The 21,195-nt window shown below is 38.1% G+C and overlaps 1 protein-coding gene across 1 annotated transcript in view; it reads right to left on the reverse strand.

Moving 5' to 3' along the window:
* LOC309819843 (uncharacterized protein) overlaps nucleotides 1-21,195 on the reverse strand; it is a gene marked incomplete at both ends in the record, with an annotated part of 97,374 nt that overhangs the window by 53,561 nt on the left and 22,618 nt on the right. Inside the window, 2 exons of the mRNA XM_082650311.1 lie at nucleotides 7,873-7,983; nucleotides 18,172-18,273. Coding sequence (XP_082506437.1) covers nucleotides 7,873-7,983; nucleotides 18,172-18,273 — 213 coding nt within the window. The remainder of the gene's footprint in view (nucleotides 1-7,872; nucleotides 7,984-18,171; nucleotides 18,274-21,195) is intronic.

The raw sequence follows: 21,195 nt of genomic DNA on the forward strand, positions 1-21,195 counted from the left end.
ATATGGGTTTCTCTGATACTGATCAAGCTAAACTTGAGTTTCAGCCGGCCGTAAACATAACTTGGTACACCAAAAAATTCTCTCTGGGACAAGGATACAGACGGTCCTATATTCATATTGAAAGGAAAGTTGGTGCATTCATATTGAAAGGAAAGTTCTTCATGGTCACAGTTAGGACATGATCCTGATGCATGAGGAGTTGCTGAGTTCCAAACAGCTGTTGGGTGGTGGTGGTTTTATATTCTTTGCAGGTCCTATCCGGGGCCAGGAGGACCTGGGCCTGACATTTACAGAGACTTTAGACTTTGGATGTTATCTCCACATTAGATTATTTATATACTCATTGTAGTGTGTGTGTGTGTGTGTGTGTGTGTGTGTGTGTGTGTGTGTTTTAAAAGAACTAAATGTTAAGTACAAACAATTAAACCCTCTGGTTCTGTTATTATTTATCTGTTAATTTACTGGGAGCCTAAAAATATGCCAATGTCCTAGCTCAGTGCTTCTCAAACTAAATGTAGATGCAAATCACCTAGTGGGTTTGTTAAATGCAAATCCTCATTCCGTAGGTCTGGGATGAGGCCTGAGATTCCTTATTTGTAAGGAGCTTTCAGGTGATGTTGGACCACAGTTTAAGTGGCAAGTCCCCAGGCAACTGTCATTTGCTGAGAGGCTCTGCTCATGAGCACGGTCTTTGTCACCAACCACCATGCTGCTTTCTTTCCTTGGCTCTGATTTAGTCTCCCCTGTATGCTTTCATTTTCATCCCCAATATTTTGCAACAACAAAATCATTAGTTCCACGACCTATCCCAGTGCCACCATTACTTCTTTCTCTAGATATCTCCCCACCCTGGAGAAATGGGACACATAATCATTGCCTTCCTCTACTGGACACCCCAGAAATCTTTCCTGCTTTTTGGGTGTGAGTGGGAGGAAGGATGCGGTAGGATGCATGGCCTGATGTGAAAGAGTTAAGAGAACTGTTTGTTTCATGAGATGAAAGAGTTTGAAAATCCATGTCTTTAGCAAATACAGCTCTTTGGTGACGACGTCCTTAAAAAGAAAAGCTCTCCGGCAAACTCTTCTTCCCTAGCGCTTTGGCCTATAGTTTTGGAAGTAAGGAGTTGTGGGTGAGGTTATTTACAGCTACAGGAGAGAGAAAAATGATTTCTTTTTCTAATTCACACTTTCTCCTTGGATCACTGTCTTTTATTATGCCACCAATCTTAAACTGTGTCAGAGTCGCACCTCTGCTGTCAGACAAACTCCACCACCCTCGCAGGCGTGGATGAGCAACGTGCAAGATGAGTGCGGTCCCCGAGGGCTGGCGCAGTGGGCTGGTACTGCGTACAGCTGCGAGGTCCTAGGCTCCAGAGGCACCTCTGTGCTTGTTTTTAGTACAGCCTGCTGTTAGGGAAACAAAGGAGCCCTAATGAATCCAAAGGACTTCCAGGTTGATTAAGCTTCATTGTTTCCCTTTCCTCTCTTTCTTTTCAGCACTTTTCCTTAATGATTAAATCTTCTATTTGACTCTGCAAGTAACCAAGCCCTATAATAGCTCAAACCAGAAAGTATGAGGGACCTAATTAAATAAAAATTCACATGGAGCTATTGTCATTCCCAGTGTGATACTGAACGCTTTCTTAAATCTGTTTTGGTATTTCCATCAGCAAAATTGAGGTAATTTGTCTAGGTGTGTGTGATTAGTATTTTTGAACAGAATTGTTATTTGATTATGTTTTATTTTATATTATTTCCTATTATATAATATATAACATATACTAACATGTTATTCTATTATTATTGAATGGAATTATTATTTCAATAATAATTCCCCTTTCTAATGCTGGTCTAGGAAGATATGATAACACCTGCACTGGAAGCTAACAAAATTGAGTTTTAATCTTATGCCTGTAAGCTTTTGGCCATGCCTCCGAGATGCTGGTCTGTGTACTGATGCTAGGCAGGCTGTGAAAGAACCACCAGGGAGACTTGATTAAAATTACAAATGTGCAGGCCACCACCCACCATGAATTCTGTATTTAAGAGTTTCTCAGGTGATTCTGGCATACAGTTAGATTTAAGATTTAATGTTTTGAGAAAAGTTACTTGATGTTTGTATATCTAAATCAGCAGCGTAGCAATCAGTAATATAATAGGATTTTACCAAAGTTTCACATGCATGGGAGTGAAATTGTGCAGACATATATAGCAGTCAATCAGATGGACTTTTAAGAAGTTTATGCAAACAGACCCAAGAGTCAGGTGGAAACATTCAGATTTTTAAACACGCTCTTAATAGGTACCTGGTAAATATATATTTCAAGACCTCTATGTTTCATATGAATTTAACAAAAAAGCTCTATCCTTTGTTTCACAATTTTTACTTTCTTCAGACAAGTTGGTGACTTCCTCTCCCAAAGAGAACCTCCAAAATCTTGTTTCAGATTCTATATACTCCAGAAATACCTTGACCAATGTATAGGCTTGCTAACAAAATCGAACATGTAAAGCATTCCATAAAAATCAAATTATTCCTATTATTTCTTCCCTTTTCTCCTCTTCTTTTTTTAGTTCCACGGTCATGTATATTCTTCTCATAGACCCACTGCCTCTCAGTAGTGCTGTGCTTTTTGTTTGTTTGTTTGTTTTACCTTCCTTCACGACTACCACCTATACATTTTAGAACTTGGGTGGAGCTAAAATTGTGTATGGGTGGGTCCCCATTCAGGAGGCATTTGTCTGTTACTCTTGAACTCAACTATAGACAACTGAGCCCATCATAACACTGAGGTCATTGCACGCAATTGTGTTTAGAGTACAGCCCCCTTTTGTTTTTTGTTTTACTTTATTTTTTCCTGCCATTCCTGATGCTCCTCAAACATTCTACTCCCCACAATAGGCACTCACAAAACATGTTTGATATAGGACTGTGAATACACTCTTTTGTGCATGTCTTTTTATTTTACACAAATGGTATTTTGCTAACATCTCATTCTATCTTTTTCTTAACTCAAAACCATGTTTTTAAGGATCTGTCCATGGTGCTGGCTAAATGTGCATTTCGTATATTATTTCAAAGAAGGCATAGAAGTCCAGAGTATGCATCCATTATTGGTCTGCTTATCCATTCCTCTAGTGACAGTCACCCAGAGTGCCTCTAACTACTCCCCACCACACAGAACACTGCAATGAACGTCCTTGTATTTGTCTTCTCAGCAGCTTCTTTGGGCTTAAATGCCCAGAAGTGCAATTGGTAGGACAAAGGATCTATAGGTACTTCACTAGATATTGCCAGTGCTCTCTGAGATGCCTAGAGCCCAGCAAGACTGCATGAAGATTCTCACTTCCTCATATCCTTACCAAAGCTGGCTATAATCTAATTTCCACTTTTCCCCCCTAACCTGGTGGATCTAAAATGTCACCTTATTAATTTGCATTTCTCTGATCACTAACAAAGTTATTCTACTATAATTTCTTTTATTAACATTATGCTGTTAACTTAAAAATTGAGGTCATTAATACATCTGAGGTCAACCTTGGTATATGGTATAAAGAATAAGGCATAATACATGAAGGTATGAATCCATCCAAATTATAATTCTCCATAAAAATAATGTACTAAAATGTTTGTCCTTTTCCCATTGTTTTGTGGGGCGTTTATCGTATGTCAAGCTTTAATAATTTTTTAAGTCCATTTATGAACTTTCTAACCCATTCCATTCCACTGGTCTATTTCTGTGACAGTACTACATTTTTAATTTATTATTATTATGGTTTCATAATATATATTAATATCTGATATGAAAAGATCCTCTGCCATTGTTTGCCCTATTCATAAATGATGTAGCTATTTGTGGATATTTATTCTTTACATATATTTGAGGATAAGTTTGACAAACTACTCAAAATAAAATACAATTTTATTGAAAATTTATTGAATTTTTAGATTAATTTTGGGAGAATTAAGATCTTTACAAAGCTTTTCCACCCATAAGGATTCTGTGTATCTCCAATTATATTTAGGTATCCTTTTATGTACTTTGGTCAAGTTGTAAACATTTTTTCATGAAGTCCTTGTACATTCTTTGTTAGATTAATTCTTTTCTACCTTGTAGTTTTGTTTCTATTGTTAATCATATATTAGTTTCCTTTTATTCTCTTTTTGGTTATTCCAGGTGTAGGAGAACACTCCTGATTTTTATAAGGAGATCTTAATTTGGTCAATCTTTCTCTAACTACTTCTAAGCATCAGTCTATTGATTTTGTAATAATCATATAATCTAGAAATAATAATGGTTTTGTCTCTTTTCTTACAGACCATATACCTTTATTTGTCTTTCTTGTGTATTGGACAAGTCAGGACCTTTGATGTTATATAAACAGAGGTTGTTAAAATTGGCATTATTCTTCTCAATCTCAAAAGAATGCGTCCAAAAGTTTCTCTATTAAATGTTTTATTGTTGTTGTGTATACACTTTTATTTTTCTCTTTTCATGGTTAGAATTTTGGTAGATAGACTTTATCAAGTTATGAAAAGAAACTTCTATTCCTACTATTTAGAGAATTATATGTATATATATTATACATATGTGTATATATATATATATATATATAACTTGATACATGATTTTTTCTTCTTTATATAGTCATGTGATATTTTTTCTTTAATTCATTAATGTGATGAATTGTGTTACAATATTTTCTTATAAGCTGTCTTTATTTAGGAATAAACTCTACTTGATTATGATGTATTTTTTCTTAGGATTTGTGCATCTATACACTTATAAGTAAAATTAACATATGATTTAGTTTTTCATACTATACTAACCTGGTTCTGAAATCAAAGTTACAGTAGATTTATAAAATGAGCTGAGAAGTATTCACTCTTTGTTATTTTCTGAAAAAACTCTGTGGAATAGGGATTATTTGTTCTATGAAAGTTGGATGCGTTTTATCTATAAAAGTGACTGTATCCTGGGCTTTTGAGTGAGGAATGGGGGGGGGGGATGGAAATGGAGGAGAGGCAAGGTGGTCTCTTTGTTTATTCTATAAATATTTTATTATAGTCTATACAAATTTTCTAACTATTCTTGCACTAATTTTGGCTCTTTAAATGCTTGTGGAAAATGTTCTTATTTATCTAATTTTTTTTTTTTTGTGTGGTACGCGGGCCACTCACTGTTGTGGCCTCTCCCGTTGCGGAGCACAGGGCTACGGACACGCAGGCTCAGCGGCCATGGCTCATGGGTCCAGCCGCTTTGCGGCATGTGGGATCCTCCCGGACCGGGGTACGAACCCGTGTCCCCTGCATCGGCAGGCGGACTCTCAACCACTGCGCCACCAGGGAAGCCCCCTTATTTATCTAATTTTCAAATTTATTGTTATGCAGTGTTCAAATAATGTTTTATTATTTTTAAAACTTTGTTTTTCCTTTTTTATTATTTCCTTTTTTTACTCTCCATTTTATTTGCATCTTTTAAATTTTTATTATTTCTCAGTTAAAAGCTGGTAGCCTTAGAAATGTGCAGAAGATTAAGCCTGAGGAAGGAATGATCAACTCCCTAATCCAGCTGTGTTTCAAGGGCTACTCTGATGTTTCTCGCTGACTGTCCATAACAGGTGGTGCCATCTGTCCGGCTTTCAGTGGAGTGTGGTGGGGAATTGGCCCCCAGGGCTATAAGGGGGAGAAAAACACTAAGAAACAGTCCCTCAGGGCCTTCCCTGGTGGCTCAGTGGTTGAGAATCTGCCTACCGATGCAGGGGACACGGGTTCGAGCCCTGGTCTGGGAAGATCCCACAGGCCGCGGAGCGACTAAGCCCATGAGTCACAACTACTGAGCCTGTGCGTCTGGAGCCTGTGCTCCGCAACGGGAGAGGCCGTGACAGTGAGAGGCCCACGCACCACGATGAAGAGTGGCCCCCGCTCTCTGCAACTGGAGAGAGCCCTCGCACAGAAACGAAGACCCAACACAGCCAAAAATAAATAAATAATTTATAAAAATAAAAAAAAAAGAAAGAAACAGCCCCTCAGCCATTCCGTATATGAGATGTTCAGCTCTCTTTAGCTATTGGCTGTAGTTCCCACCCCTCCAAACATACACAGGTACCAAATGGCCTTGTTTCCCTAAAAGTCTCTTACTGTCCTTACTTTAACATCTCAGATCTATAATTCACCTTTCTGTTTCTGAGGCATCTCTACTGTTGGGTTTGAGAAGGATTGAGAAAGACATGGGGAGGTTCCCTGAGGGTCAGGGTCTTGGGATAGGAAGTCCACGCTGGCAAACAAGGAGTGGCGGAACTCAGATAATAACAGCATATAAAACCATCCTACAGATAACTGCCAGGGACAGCACAAGCTAGGGTGCGGAATTTAGCTCCTTTCCCAGTATCAGTGTTAGTTCATCATCTTTTAGAAATCCAAAAACCCTCCATTCAAGTTTTAGAGCTGTTTTCTATCTTCCATTAACTGAGGCTGAATGCTTCAATGCTATAAAGAACATTAAGCTTCTTGGGGAAAAATAAAAGAAGTACTAAGTGGAAATATTACTAAAATTAGATTTTATTTAACTCAAAAATTGGAAAATTAATTTGTGAGAAAGAACCTAGGAACAGCTAGATCCAGTAGCAAGGGGTAGTATTCCCTCATTGAATGGGATACTACCAATTCATTAGTATAATCATTACCATATTATCTCGATTTTTAATCTGTACTGCATAAGGATAAATATTTATGTAGGACTTATAAGTAGTTGCTGCACCTGCTGACAGTGTCCTTGGATTCCTGGTGCACCAAGTACATGACAAGCAGCCAAATACTAAGCTAAATTCTACCTCAAAAGCTCCAGAACGCTTATCAGGACACAACATTTGTTAGTGATTTTCTTGTGCTGGTCTGCACTCGAGAAGTCTCTTTCTATTGCTAACCCACAAGCATGACGGCATCCTGAGAAATAGCGAGCGATACATACTGTTCAGCAGGTTATACTTATGGCACATGTGGCCTATCCCAAATGCACACATTTTAATCCCTCATTGCCTGATAATATATTTCAGGGCCGCAGAGGTATGCATGCAGCCTTTGGGAAGCCAGGAATAGGACACCTCACCAAATAATTCCATGATGGAACACAGCAATTACCAGCTGTTTATTTTTAGGTCTTTGGGGAGATGAGGATTTGTAACATGATGCCAAAGAAAGTAACTTTGTTTTGCAGGGAGGACTGTGGTATTAACCTTTCCAATATTTTAATGTGAGTGGATACAAGGGTACAGGGCATGTGTTATCCTTGTTCTCTTGGTGGTCCCACCTGTGTCAATTGCTAGAAGGGCAGGCCTCAAGGGGCCCTAGGAGAAGCTGTAGAAGATTTAGGTTTGTGATTTCTTTTTGTCCTTCTCTCTCTTTTATAACATTAAAACCCTGAGGCTGTTAATTCTAAAAACTGATGGGAAGATAGAAAAGAATAAAGGAAGGAAGAAAGGAAGGGAGGAAGGAAGGAGGATGCAAGAATGAGAGGGAGAGGCAAAGGAAGGGAGGAAGGGGAAAAGAGACATACTAAATGGATTCTTGTAATGCTACTTTCATGGCAAGGAGTTTAAGGAAATATATTGGTAATAAATAGAGCACATTTTGCTTACTGCCACTTTCTGGTTTCACTTTTGCGGCTGGCCATCAATACAGAAGGAACAAGGGGCAGAAATGTGATTTAATTCCTCTGAGAAATCATGTTGATGACAAGGCAGTAATGGTAGCCTCAGGAGAGAAGTGAAGTTATACCCATTCTGTGGTTGCCTCCTCCTCATGTTCGCATTCCCTACTGTATTTCAGCTCTCTGCTTCTTCAGATCAACCCTGGACCCTGTAGACCACCTACCTTTCCTTGCAAGGTGCACAGCTTCTGCATGCTTCACACTGGTGACCTCAGTGCCATTGACAGCCAGCACCACATCTCCAATCTGGAGCCCAGCTTCCTCAGCAGCACTGTCTGTAAGTAGACAGACAACAAGGGTCTCATTGAGGAGGGGTCCCAAATTGATTGCCCTGCTGTTTGTCCCCTTTTTAAAAGCCTCTTTCTGTAAAGGGCCTTTCTTTCAAACTTCAGACAATTGCCGATGTCATTAATAAGAAGGAAAATACTGTCCTTGCAGCCTCCTTTCATTTCCAGGACATGGTTTCTTTGCACATTCATCCAGGCATCTGCATGGCCTCTTTGCAATATAATAGCAAGGCTGCTCAGAAACTCAATCTATTCATCTACCAGAAGGTTGAACTGGTAGTTCTCGTTCCTTCCTTGCTGCTAGGTCTCTTTGTAACCCTGAGAAAATCACTTAACCTCAATATCTTCATCTATAAAAAGGGAGGTGGGGGGCAGAGCTTCTCAGCAGTATTGTTGAGGGAACAAGTAATTGAAATACTTAAGAAGTTTTGGCAAAAACAGATCTTGGAGTAGTCAGAGAAAAAAGAAATAAAGAGCTGCTTTCACTTTTCATTGTATAGGCTCCCTTCTAAGCCATCTCAGAAAGGAAACCAAAAATAGCCTTAGGCCTTAAGATTTAAGTTCTGGAAGGTGGGGAGGACCTCTCCAGAGGCTATTTATTTTATCCCTCGGTTTTGGGGCATCTGCATTTACTGTAACATACCTAATATTCTCTAGGGGTGAAAAAGGATATAATAAATCATTTCAGGGTTAATTCATTTTAAATAAGGTGTCCCATCTATTTGAACAAGATTCTTTCTGCAACAGTTTAAATCTATTTTTTCTTTTTCACTTCAGTTTAAACCCATTTCCTCTTTCTTAGATCTTAGTGCTGGGTGAGTGTTTATGGGCTTGCAGAGTAATTACGCAGCAATATTAGGCTGTCATTATCTAGAATGTCATAAACCTCCTCAAATACTTGTAATCTGAAAGCATGACTCATTTGGTGAGGTAACATGACTTTGAATATTTTTAGTAACGACTGTAGTTTGTCTAAGTCTGTTTATAATAGTAGGGAAGAACTCTGCTTGGATAGGAAATGGTCAATCAATGTAGGAAGGTTAAGTGAAGAGTAATATGTGATATATCCATTCATTTGCATAATATCATCCTTGTGGTGAATTAAAGTCTCATGGTATGGCTGATCATTTGAAAACATTTCCTCCATTGCTTTAAAGACCTTGATTGTGGCAATGCTTTCTGAATCAAATTCCAAAATGATGATATAGATCCAGAAACAACTTATCAATTTTTGTATTCCATATGCTACTAAATATTATATCTTTATACAGTAGTCTTCCAATGAATACATGTTGAACGAATGAATGACCTAAAAATTATACCTTCAAGGAGATTAGAATTCTATTGGAGAAGAAAAGACATGCATAATCAGAAAAAAATAGTGCAATACTCTGAGCAGCAAGTGTAAAAATACAAAGATAATAGGTGTTGTGAAACTTCAGAAAAGGGAATTCTCACTCCCATTTGGAGTGGCTAAGAAAGGCTTTCCAGAGAAGTGGAATTTGGTTTGACCTTGATGAATAAGTGGATTCTCCATAGTGGGGAGTAATGAGGAAGGCAGGGTGAGAAGGACTGCTGGGTGTTCACAAACCAAAGTTCTCCTCTCTCTGGGCTCACATTTGGACAGCTTTTCTCCGACTCTCTTGCAGTTTGGCAACATGATTGAGTTCTAGCCGTTGGAATGGGATAGAAGTGATGTATACCACATTCAGGCCTGGCGCATAAAAACATCCCATGGACCACTCTTCCTATTCTTTACCCATCTGCCTGCCAGATGCAGATGACTTCAAGATCCTATGCCATGACACACTAAAGAAAAAATAAACCTGGATCTCAAACAATTATGTGGGAAGCAGCCATCTTCCGACCAAGAACATCCACATGGGACTATCAGCATGAGTGACTAATGAGCTTTTATTGTCTTAAACCATTAATGTATATTTTGTTACCAAAGTTAGCATAACCTCAAACAATCAGCAAGCAAGCCAAGAAAAAAAATCTTTTGAGCAAAGGTGCACAAGCAGAATGTTTTAAAGACATGCCAAAAGCTAGTGACTCAGATCAATTGGAGCAGAGGTTGTGGTTGGATACAGTGAGCCTGGAGGATAAGGTTTGAAAGACAGCCAGTGTGTAAAGGGTCTTGGATGTGAAGATGATGAATTTGTACTTGATCCTTCAGTAATAGAGAGCCATTAAAAGTTTGTGAGCAGGGCTTCCCTGGTGGCGCAGTGGTTGAGAGTCCGCCTGCCGATGCAGGGGACACGGGTTCATGCCCCGGTCCGGGAAGATCCCACATGCCGCGGAGCAGCTGGGCCCGTGAGCCATGGCCGCTGAGCCTGTGCATCCGGAGCCTTTGCTCCGCAACGGGAGAGGCCACAACAGTGAGAGGCCCGCGTACCGCAAAAAAAAAAAAAAGTTTGTGAGCAGAAAATAGATATACAGTGGTTTTCAGAAGATTAATTTAGAATAGGGAGAGATTAAGTTAAGCATCTCAGCAAAAGATATTATTATCAGAATCAATACAGGCCTGCAATACAGGCTCTGGAAACAGGAACTAGAAATGAATAGAAGGTATAAAATGGTGTCATAGGACCTAAAATACCTCATTGCACTCATTTGCATGAGTAGGGGCAGATGCCTTTCTACTCCTAATAGACTATAAGCATCTCATGAGCAAGTAAAATTTCTTATTTATTTATTTAGGTATTTCCCGTGGCTAGTATAATCTCTGGCACATGGTAGGGGTATTAAAAAGGTTGGCTAAATATACTGAGGTAACCATGGAAGAGAAAAACTGAAAATGTTCATTGGGCCAGGTATAAAAATATCTTTGAAACCTAGGATATGAAGTTGGCCTGAGAAGTGGGTTCAGAATTTATAACCAAAGGGACAAACATAAGGAGAGAAGTACAGAGCACTGAGGACAAAATCTTGAAGAATAATCATAATTCCTTTAAGGACAGAGAGGAAATGGATAGCCAAAGAGGAACATAAAGGAGCAGATAGATCCTAGAGAGCATGGAAGCAAAAGTATAAGATCAGTGAAGGCAAAGGAAGAATTTCAAGATGGAGAAAATGGTCAACAGCTCTACAGTGATACCACAGAAGTAACCATAATAATGGTATTCTAAATCCTTTTCTATTCACAAAGTCAAGAAGAACAAAGATGGAGGGAAAGTGATTAAATCTGGAGTAAGAAAAGTAAATGATAACTAAAGAATTTTAAGGAGTACGACGGAAGTGAAAGACAAACTTCTGAGCTATTTGTGCTGATCTGTATATGCTAAATGATTGAATAGATGAAGTCATAAACTACTATATAATCAAAGGTACGAGTGTTTGATAACAGATCTCCTCTCCCAAGTAAACTTTGCTTTAAACAACAATTTATGACTTAAAGGATCCAGCAATATGGAAATAATTTGTTTTTTAACACCTTTATTGAGTCAAAGCTAACATACCATATAATTTCACCCATTTAAAATGTATAATTAAATGTTTTTTAGTATATTCACAGAGTTCTGCAACCATCATCACAATATAATTTTAGAACATTTTTGTTACCCCAGAAAAAAACTAAGTAACCAAGAGTAGTCACTCTCTCTTTCCCCCAACCTCTCAGCTCTAGGCAACCACTAATCTATTTTATGTCTCTATGGACTTGCCTATTGTGGACATTTTGTATAAGTGAAATAATATAATATGTGGTCTTTTGTGTTCAGTGTCATTCACTCAGCAAAATATTTTCGAGTCATCCACATTGTAGTATGCACTGCATTCTTTTCAATTGCTGAATTAATATTTTATTGTAAAGATATAGCACATTTTGTTTATCCATTCATCAGTGGATGATAATTTGTATTGTTTTCCTTTTTTTTGATGAATAATACTGCTATGAAAATTTGTGTACAAATTTTCTTGTGGACTTATGTTTTCATTTGTCCTAGGTATATACCTAGGAGTGAAATTGTCAGGTCAAATGGTAACTCTATGTTTATTTAACGTTTTGAGGAATGGTCAGACTGTTTTCCAAAGTGGCTATACCGTTTTACATTCTCATCACCATTGTATAAGTGTTCTGAATTTCTCCACTTTCTTGCCAATATTTGTTATTTTTGACTTTTTGATTATAGCCATCCTAGTGGGTATGGAGTGGTTTTCGTTTGCTTTCCTTGATGACTACTGATGTGGAATCATTTTTTATGTGCTTATTGGCTATTTGTTTATCTTCTTTGGAGAAACGTCTATTCACATCCTTTGCTCACTTAAAAACTGTGTTATTTATCTTTGTATTATTGAGTTATGAGTGAAAATTATTCTTGTTTGTCGAGGAATTACTTCTGTGGTGTAATGCTTCTTGATAGTTTATTTGATTGCCTTTAGCTTTAATTATAGAGGGTATTGACTGTGTTCCTCTAATCTGAATGCAACTTACAAATTTTCCCTTTATCTACTAATTATGGTGACAGTTTGTGGCATTAGGATTTCTTAGGGGAGGGAGGTATTTCAAGGTGACTGTAATATACCACATAGACAGTTGCCCTACTTGAGGCTGCTCTTGGGAGCAGATGGAAGTATACATCCTACATTGCAAAGGAATGATCAAGGTGGTAAGAAAACAAAACCATGCTTTTCTAAGTTTGTTTCCCCAGTAGGATACCTGACTACATATTTCTGTATTTATTATAAAGAGTTAAATGCTGAGCTACTTCATCCTTTCATGCATATTTACATATAGTGCAGAATCTGAAAACCTTAAAATTAAAAAGCAGGCTTGTCCTTTTCATTTAAAAAAATTTTACTATAACAGTAGCATTTTAAGTTCTAGAGCTTCCAGAAAGATGGCCCTGTCCATAATTTCCTCTATGGTCTGCCCATCCCTAAATGTATAGTTTTCTTTTCAAGTTTGCTTTGTATCAAAGTTGGAACATCTGTTTCTTTTGTTTATGCCAGATCTCACAAGCATTTAGGCTTTCATAGAAAATGTTCATGCAAATGACAGCTGGGTGTGGACAATTAGTTATGTAAGCTACGAGCAAGCTCCCTCTCTGTATACTTAAGGATAATAATTCTATCGCACCTACAGGTCTTCCTGCTTTATCTTTTGATCGTCAGTGTGTAATTAAGCCTCTCTGGTGCATCCAGAACAATGTTTTGTGGTGTGAATGAGATTCTAAGAAATGCTAAAATACATGTCATTTTAAAGTCCCTCAACCCTTCATTTAGTAGATTTGACTAGACAGTGGATTTCAGGGGTTGCTTTTCAGCATTGAGGAATACGTTTTAAAAAAAGAGAAGTAGACTCAGCATACATGAATCCCTGCCAAGGCAGCACTTTCTGATGTTGAATAAAACCCTAGGTTAACTGTGTATTGTACCTTTTTTGCTACAGTAGAGATGCTTCAGCTTTTCCTATTACAAAACCTCAGGGCCTCCTAAATACAACATCATTTACAATGCATATATTTTGATTTGTTTCACATCTGAATGAATGAGATACAGTTAACTGTCTCAGATGGACTGTATCAGACATTAAAGAAATCATAACATTTTATTAAACTGCATTTAGTTATTTTGTCTAGAAGGCAGGCATGAAAAGTATGTCAAGGTTTTTGATATTTTGCAAAAATTTGCTAAACTTATGTTTGAATTTGAAAGGGTAGTCATTTTTATTTTTCTTATGAATTATTTTATTTCTTTGTTTAAGGCTAATCTTGCAAAGTCAGAGGTATAAAGAGGAGAGTAGGGAGAAGGGAAAGAGGACAGAAGAGAGAGAAAATGGAGCGAGGAGGAAGGGGGAGAGGAGTTAAGTGGAGTGGAAAGCTGAGGAACATCGTGAACACATTCCCCATGAATGAACATTTATTTTCTTAAAGCCAGATGTCCTTTAAAACATTGTAAGAAATCAGAAACCACCTGATGATAAAAAGTTGACTGTTTTTGTCTAATAGAAATAATTAAAGCCGTAATTGGTTTTTGTTCTTGTTATTTTGAAGGGCACTAAGAGACAGAGTAAGGTTGACCCTGGACAAAATTTGTAATATTTATGTTTTTTCGCCTGAGTTCTATTGCCATGTTCCTCTTCTACTCTTTCCTCATTCGTCTGGGGTTCACCCTTACCACCCCGAAGTCCCACCAACATTAGGGTAAACCCCCCCTTCCCCAATCATTAAGAGAATTATCTGCTTAATAGTCACATATATATTTGATTAGCTGATTAAACTTTAATTGAAATTCATTCACATCAGAGTTAATAACTTGGCCCTTTGCTTTTCTATAAATATTTTAGAATCTAATTGAATATTTTTTACCAAGAAAAACAAAAGCGAAAACAAAAACAGCCACTCTACTAGAATTTTAATTGGGATTATATCTATAGGTCAATTTAAGGAAGAAGTGACGTCTTTAAACATTAAGATTTACAAACCATACACACTTTTCCTGCCGTTAATTTAAGTGTTTTTTAATTTCTTTCTGTATTTTTTTTCAAAGTAGTATTTGGCACACCTTTATGGGAATTATTTCTTTCAATTTGCCTTTTTTTTTTTTCCTTCCTGAGGCTTTATATCCCATACTCTACATAGAGTTCTTAGGTCTACACTGCCTAGATATACCTTCAAGAGAAACTACTGTGAGGATTATGATTGAGTGAAAGCCTTCAACTGCTATACTTTCTGGTCATCCTGCCTCACACGAAGGCTACATTCCTCCCACTAAGTCACTACTTCCAGCCAGTGACTGAATTTGGAGGGGGTACTGGAGCAAGGCCGTTTCTGGCCAATGTGGGACTTGTCTAATGAGCACTTTTTACTCTGGAGCTGTCTCAGAATTTCTCAGAGCTACAGTGCAGTTTGAGGTTCTTCCTACACAATCCTGCTTCCTTCTCCCTCTCCTTTCACAGGGGCCAGACCTGCATTGTTGTCTACAGGCTCTTCTGCCTACTTATGCTCTCTTTTGTCTGTCATAGTGATTTCCTCCAATCTTTTGCACATCTGCTTTTGCATTGATGTCTATTTCTCAGACTACAGAAATGGAGAAAAAAGGAATTTCTTTTATTACCTTAAAGAAATTTACATCTGTTCCTAATTTACTAGTATTTTTATAAGTCACGAGAAGATAGAAGTATTGGCTTTCAATTGGAGAAGGAGGAAAGGAGAAAAACGTAAAAATTCAGGTGCATTATAAGGTATAGAGGTGGGATTTCTAATGAACAGAAAATAGAGGCGAGAACTAGGAAAGAAGATAATCCATTCTTGCAAGCCTGAGGCTCAAGCTGGGAGAGGAAACTCAAGATTAGAAAAGAATTCAGAAATTTTGATTATTACATTAGACTTACCTGTAGTTCTTTGATTATTAGACTACACTGAACTTTTAATTACAAAACAATTATGTTCTTATTGTCTGAGACTACAAGAAATTAGAATCCATCCCAGAACTCACCCAGAGCAGGAAAGAATAGGTCTGCAAGGTAAGCTTAATGGAGAGTATTAAGAAAAAGTTATTTTATGTAGTGCACTGACTGAATCCTGCTCATAAATGGTCAGATATTTGGGGCAATGTCAGTTCAACTGTATAGCTAAGAAGAGTTAGTGTGATTTTTAATGTATTGAATATTTTTCTTAACAGCTGAGAATAAAGTAGGTTAACTCAAGTCATGAAAAATTCAAAGGCAATTCTTTGATAAGAATAATAGGATTTTTAAAAAACGGGATAAGATGGAAGTAATATTACATCAGGAAGAGACAAAACACCACCTTTGTGTACACTAGGTGATGTTTCCTTTGTTTGTGTGACTGTTGTTTATCACTCATTGGGTGCACAGTGTCAGTCACTGTGTCAGTATGATTTGAGGCTGAGAGGTGGTAGAGTTCCTTGAGGTCTTCTCATATCTTCTCCATCTATTTTCCATTATTACTGGTACTTTGGGGAATGTGAAGAAGCATTGTTCCACCTGTAGATCCAGGGTGGACCCTGGTTTGCTAGAAACTCAACCAGGACAACGACATTCCCCTTGCATTTGGCTTAAGTGAAACAGCTCACAGTGGTCCCCAGGGACATGGAAATAAGAGAACATTTGAGGATTGAAGCCAGTCCCCTCTCTCTCTATCTCTTTTTTTTTTAATTGGGGTATAGTTGCTTTACAATGTTGTGTTAGTTTCTGTTGTACAATGAAATGAATCAGCTATATGTATACATATATCTCCTCCCCTTGGACCTCGCTTACCCCCTCCATCTCATCCATCTAGGTCACCACAGAGCACCAAGCTGAGTCCCCTCTCTCTTTATGACTCTGATGTGCGATGGGAAAACTAGAACTGCTAAGATTGTTTTGAATCCAGATGAGAGGCTTGTAACACTAAGGAAGTCTGGATCAAGGGGCTGAAAGAAGTGATGCCTTTGATTAAATAACTGAGCCATGAAACAACTCTAACACCTGTGCTATCTCAGAACCTTCAAGTTTTTTGAGTCAATCAATCCCCTTCTATTTTGAGTCAAATTTCTTACTAGTTGAGACAGAGAGTCCTAACTGATATAAGTCATAGGGCAAAAACTCTGGTTCTAAGGGTAGAAATTCTGAGGTATGAATCCTGGAGTGGCCATGATAAAGTTATATAACCTGAGGTGAGTTGTTCAACCAGTTTGAGTCTTAATACGTTCATCTGTTAAATGGAAGTAATAATACCAAGTTTCAAGTTCTGTTGTATAGATTATATGGAAGTACATATATAAAATGCCCTGCTCATACTAGGTGTCCAGTGAATGTGAGTGTCTTTCCTCTCTGCAACATCACATGGCTTTTATATTTAAAGTAAATTTAATTTTTACTTTGATATTATAAATAAGTAAGTAAATTTCTTTCCTTACAAACATCAGTGAGTGTGACAGATATCTAGGTTGCTAAGTACTTAGGTATTCCCCCTATGCTTCATTTAAAGGAGACTAAGCCTCTACATTATACAGAATCTGTGCCATTGATCACCTGGCATAAGTGATAACCTGTGAGAAGTTGTTTCCTTAAGATGGGTCCTAAAACTGTAAAACTTGACTTCCATACTGCACCAAGAATATCTCACATTCTATCTAGATACTCCATTCATATGAAAAATAGGTGGTTGTCTGTGCACACTGTTTCCTACCCACGGATGTCACCTATGACTGTGAAAGGCTGGGCTTGAAGGCAACAGTTTCATCTGCTGCAGCTGTCACCCCTCTGGCCTTTCCCAGAGTTGAGTAGTCATCTACTTCTTTACAGATAGGAGAACATATTCTCAAAGGAATCACAGAGAGTACACAGAGGAAACATCTGAATGCTGATAAGCAAAGAAAAACAAAATGTGACCCTGGGTGATAATGGCACCTGGGTACCAGGGCAAGCCAGAGTGTTGTAATCTTCCTGGACAGTATGCCTCCCTTCCCCTCTATCCACACTGCCCCAGCCTTCAGGTACCTAGGGCTCTCGTAGTCACTCCACAAGCATTTTGGGGGGCATCTGCTTTGTTGCCTTTGGGACACTGCACAAAGTATTGAGGATTAAAATGATGGATAGGATACAGTTTCTGACCTCGGAAAACTCACAGTCCAGATGGGGACTGTGAAACCCCTAGTGGCCTTGGGCATCCCTCTGTGATAACCTTGTTAGGCCTCCCCTAATGCACCATGCTGGGTATGGGTATATTTATCTTATCTTTATATGTAACAGATCAGGGAGCAAAGGATCTATCTTTCATTAGGCATCTACTAATTCCTAATTTGCTTGTTAGGAAATAAATCTGAGAAGCCAGAAAGGAAATAATTTAGGGGGAATGGAACTGCTCCTGGAAACTATTAAATACTAGTAAATAGGCAGCTGCCTACTCATAAGACCCTTCTATCTCCAGAGCTTGAGCCCTGTTTCCGTAGGTACAGGTAGGGCTCTTCTTTAGTGGGGTGGCCTTGTGTACACCAGAGGTGTCTGTTCCGTCAGGAAAACATGGTCTTTTAAAAAATAATTGATCATGATGTGGGCACTTGCCAATCATCATGAGTTTTTATAGACTGAGGGTTAGAAATTGCTTCTATTGCATATATGTGTTTTACAAAACTATAATATTGGAGGCTATTTAGTATAGTATATTGCGCGAGGCTTGACATAGTTGTTCCTGTCCGAATTAAAGTTGCTGTAGTGAGATAACTTACTAGCATCCACTTCAGTTACCACAATTGGTTTGGAGAATTGAATTCGGAATCCCCAGGGATAATCGCCAGTTCCTTTGACCAGTTTCACGGTTCGCTCACGAACTAAAGAGGAAACAAAAAGGGCATTCTTCTGAGTTATTCTTTAGATACTACAGATATGATTATAAATGCAGCTAGTATTTATTGCTTACTTATTACATGCCAGGGGTAATAAAAACATTCTAAGTACTTTACAAGTATCGTCTAATTTAATCTTAACATCGGCCTGTAATTAATATTCCTTTTTTGGAGAGAAGGAAACTGAGGCACAAAATGGTTAACAGCTCATCTGAGTCGCATAATGAGTAAGGGGCAGTGCTTACTACTTGGAGGCAGCACAACTCCCAAAAGGCAGCTGAGCCTTACAGGTCTGAGGCACTCAGATCCATAAACAGTGGAACATTTATTACAAGGTTATAATACACATGGAAACAAGAAAACAGAATACTCAGCCATACGTTTAGCTCTTACAGGATCCCAGGAAATCCTGAACAACTGAGCTTCTCAGAAACAATGGGAACAGCTGGGCCTTGCCGAAATTGTAGCTGTAAGGTTATGCTGCATTGAAAGTGGAGAGTTCCAGAGACTTCACAGTAAAAATTCAAGAATTTTTACGTTAGTCTAATAATCTTTAATTAATGTGGCCCAGCTGTTTCTCAGTCTGCTTTTCCATGTGTCTTCTCCCTTTTCCTTCTGCTACCTTTATGCCGTCTTTTCTGTACGTGTATGGGTGTGTGGTGTGTGTGTATATATGTGTGTGTGTGTGTGTGTATGTGTATTTCTTCCTCAAAGCTTCTGCTTGCTGACAAGTTCATAACTTCGACTAACTCCTGGGCCCTCTTGACTTTTCTCTACCTCAAGACTTTCCAAGAGCATTTTCCCAGGCTGAATTCCTGGAAGAGAGAATCTCACAGGATGAAACTCATAACTCTTTGAGCTGTTGCTCTTCAGAGATGAGGAAAGAGCAGGGTTCCAAGGCAGAAAACATGTCTCTGCAAGACTGTTCCTTTTGTGCAAGGGCAATTTCCATAAAGGGAGATGTGGCCATGGTAGGTGTTTTGTCTTTTACAGTATATTTACACCTTGTTTTTTATTTAGAAAAAAAAAATCATACCTGAATCATGCTAGAGTACAAAACTGAAATAAAACATTTGAAGGGCTTATGTGATCTCAGAAGAATCCTATTTTAAATGCTGACAATGTTATCCAATGAAGAATTACAACAAAAGTCTTCAAAATATTGAGTATTTGGTTGTATTTAAGGAAAACTTCATCAGAGAGAAGTATTAATGCAATACTGGGAGAATTAATCTGCCCCCAACGATTAGATGGGCATATTTTATTAGTCAAGTTTTTCCTATTTGTTAATGAATATCTTAAAATGATAAAGAATAAATCATAATAAAGTATAATGATAAACTTCCTGAGCTGCAGAAGTGAATTATTAGTAATAGGCCTCTGGGAAAAAGGTATTATTAGGTCTCTGGGAAAAAGGTAATTAATTATAAAATAAGAATGCTCATCTATTAATAAGGGCAAGACAAATTCACACCTTAAAATTGTAATTTAATACAATTCCCTTCCATTAATAAATGGCAATACAGGGCTCCCCTGGTGGCGCAGTGGTTGAGAGTCCGTCTGCCGATGCAGGGGACACGGGTTTGTGCTCTGGTCCAGGAGGATCCCACATGCCGCAGAGCGGCTGGGCCTGTGAGCCATGGCCACTGAGCCTGCGCGTCCAGAGCCTGTGCTCCGCAATGGAAGAGGCCACAACAGTGAGAGGCCTGCGTACCGCAAAAAAAAAAAAAAAAGGGAATACATTAAAATTTATGGGTAATATATTTTGTAGCTTCTTTTCAACCATTCTTTTGTATTTTTATACTTCCGTATTTCACTTCTCATTTCTCAGAAATATTTAGATATTCCTCCAGTTTGGAGATCAAGGACATTTCTTCTTTGAAGGGTTGCATCCTCTAGATTCATATTCAAAGGTTCATACTAAAAAAAATGTCTAGTGCAGGCAAAATTTGGATAAAATTAGAAACAATCAAGCGTTCAAAGGAACTCTTAACAACTGCATTTTGAGTGGGAAAGGACCTTAGTCCACTTCCCCTTTGATGAGGAATCTCTTTCTTTGCCATCGCGGACAGATGGTCTGGGTGGCTGAGTCCCTGATCTTTGGAGAGATATTATTATTATAAATGTACCTTATATTTTGCAGAGTTTGTAAAAAGATTTGCCATTATTTTATTAAATTTCCTTCCAGATATTCTGAGGTAAATCTATTTTAAAAAATTAAGTTTCTTATTAAAAAGTGACAAAGATAGTAAAAGGTTAGGTAATCTCCCCAAATGTTCTTGGATGTGATCATCTCCTTGGTCAGCTAGGGAACAAAGAGATCTGATAAAAACAAGGAAACAAGCATCTTTGTCTCTAATAATCCACTGTAGCCTAATATCAGAAGTAATTCATTCACAAACATTTACTAAGTATCTACTTTGTGCCCAGTTGTTTTCCTATGTATTAGGACTGTAGTGGTGAATACAGAGAAGAGACTTTTTCTCACGGAGTTTACATCCTAGACACTGGCTACCAAAATTGGCAAACGTTCAAAGAGAGAAAGAATAAATTCTCTTCATATGGATTCCCGAAGGAAGGGTTGTTATTACAAAATGTCTGAACAAAATACACTGTTTTTCTACTGGAAAAGGAAACCAAAGCTGCTGTGCAGGTATTAGTGTATTCCAGCCCTAAAATGCTGTGCTCTGCTTTATTCTATGCTCCTGGGAAGATCTCTTATCATTTGTTAATATGAATCCCTTTTGGCAATTATTTTACATGACTGTTTGGCCTGCCACTTACTGGATCTCAGCATAATTTAAGGGACAGAACTGGGAAATTCAAGGACACAGAAATGAATATTTTAGCAGTCTGCAACAAGCTGGTAGCTAATCAAGGCAAAAAGAAAATCAGAAATCCTATTTC

The sequence above is a fragment of the Grampus griseus genome, assembly GCF_964374135.1.
Source record: "Grampus griseus genome assembly, chromosome: 3".
In the NCBI taxonomy this organism is placed as follows: Eukaryota; Metazoa; Chordata; class Mammalia; order Artiodactyla; family Delphinidae; genus Grampus; species Grampus griseus.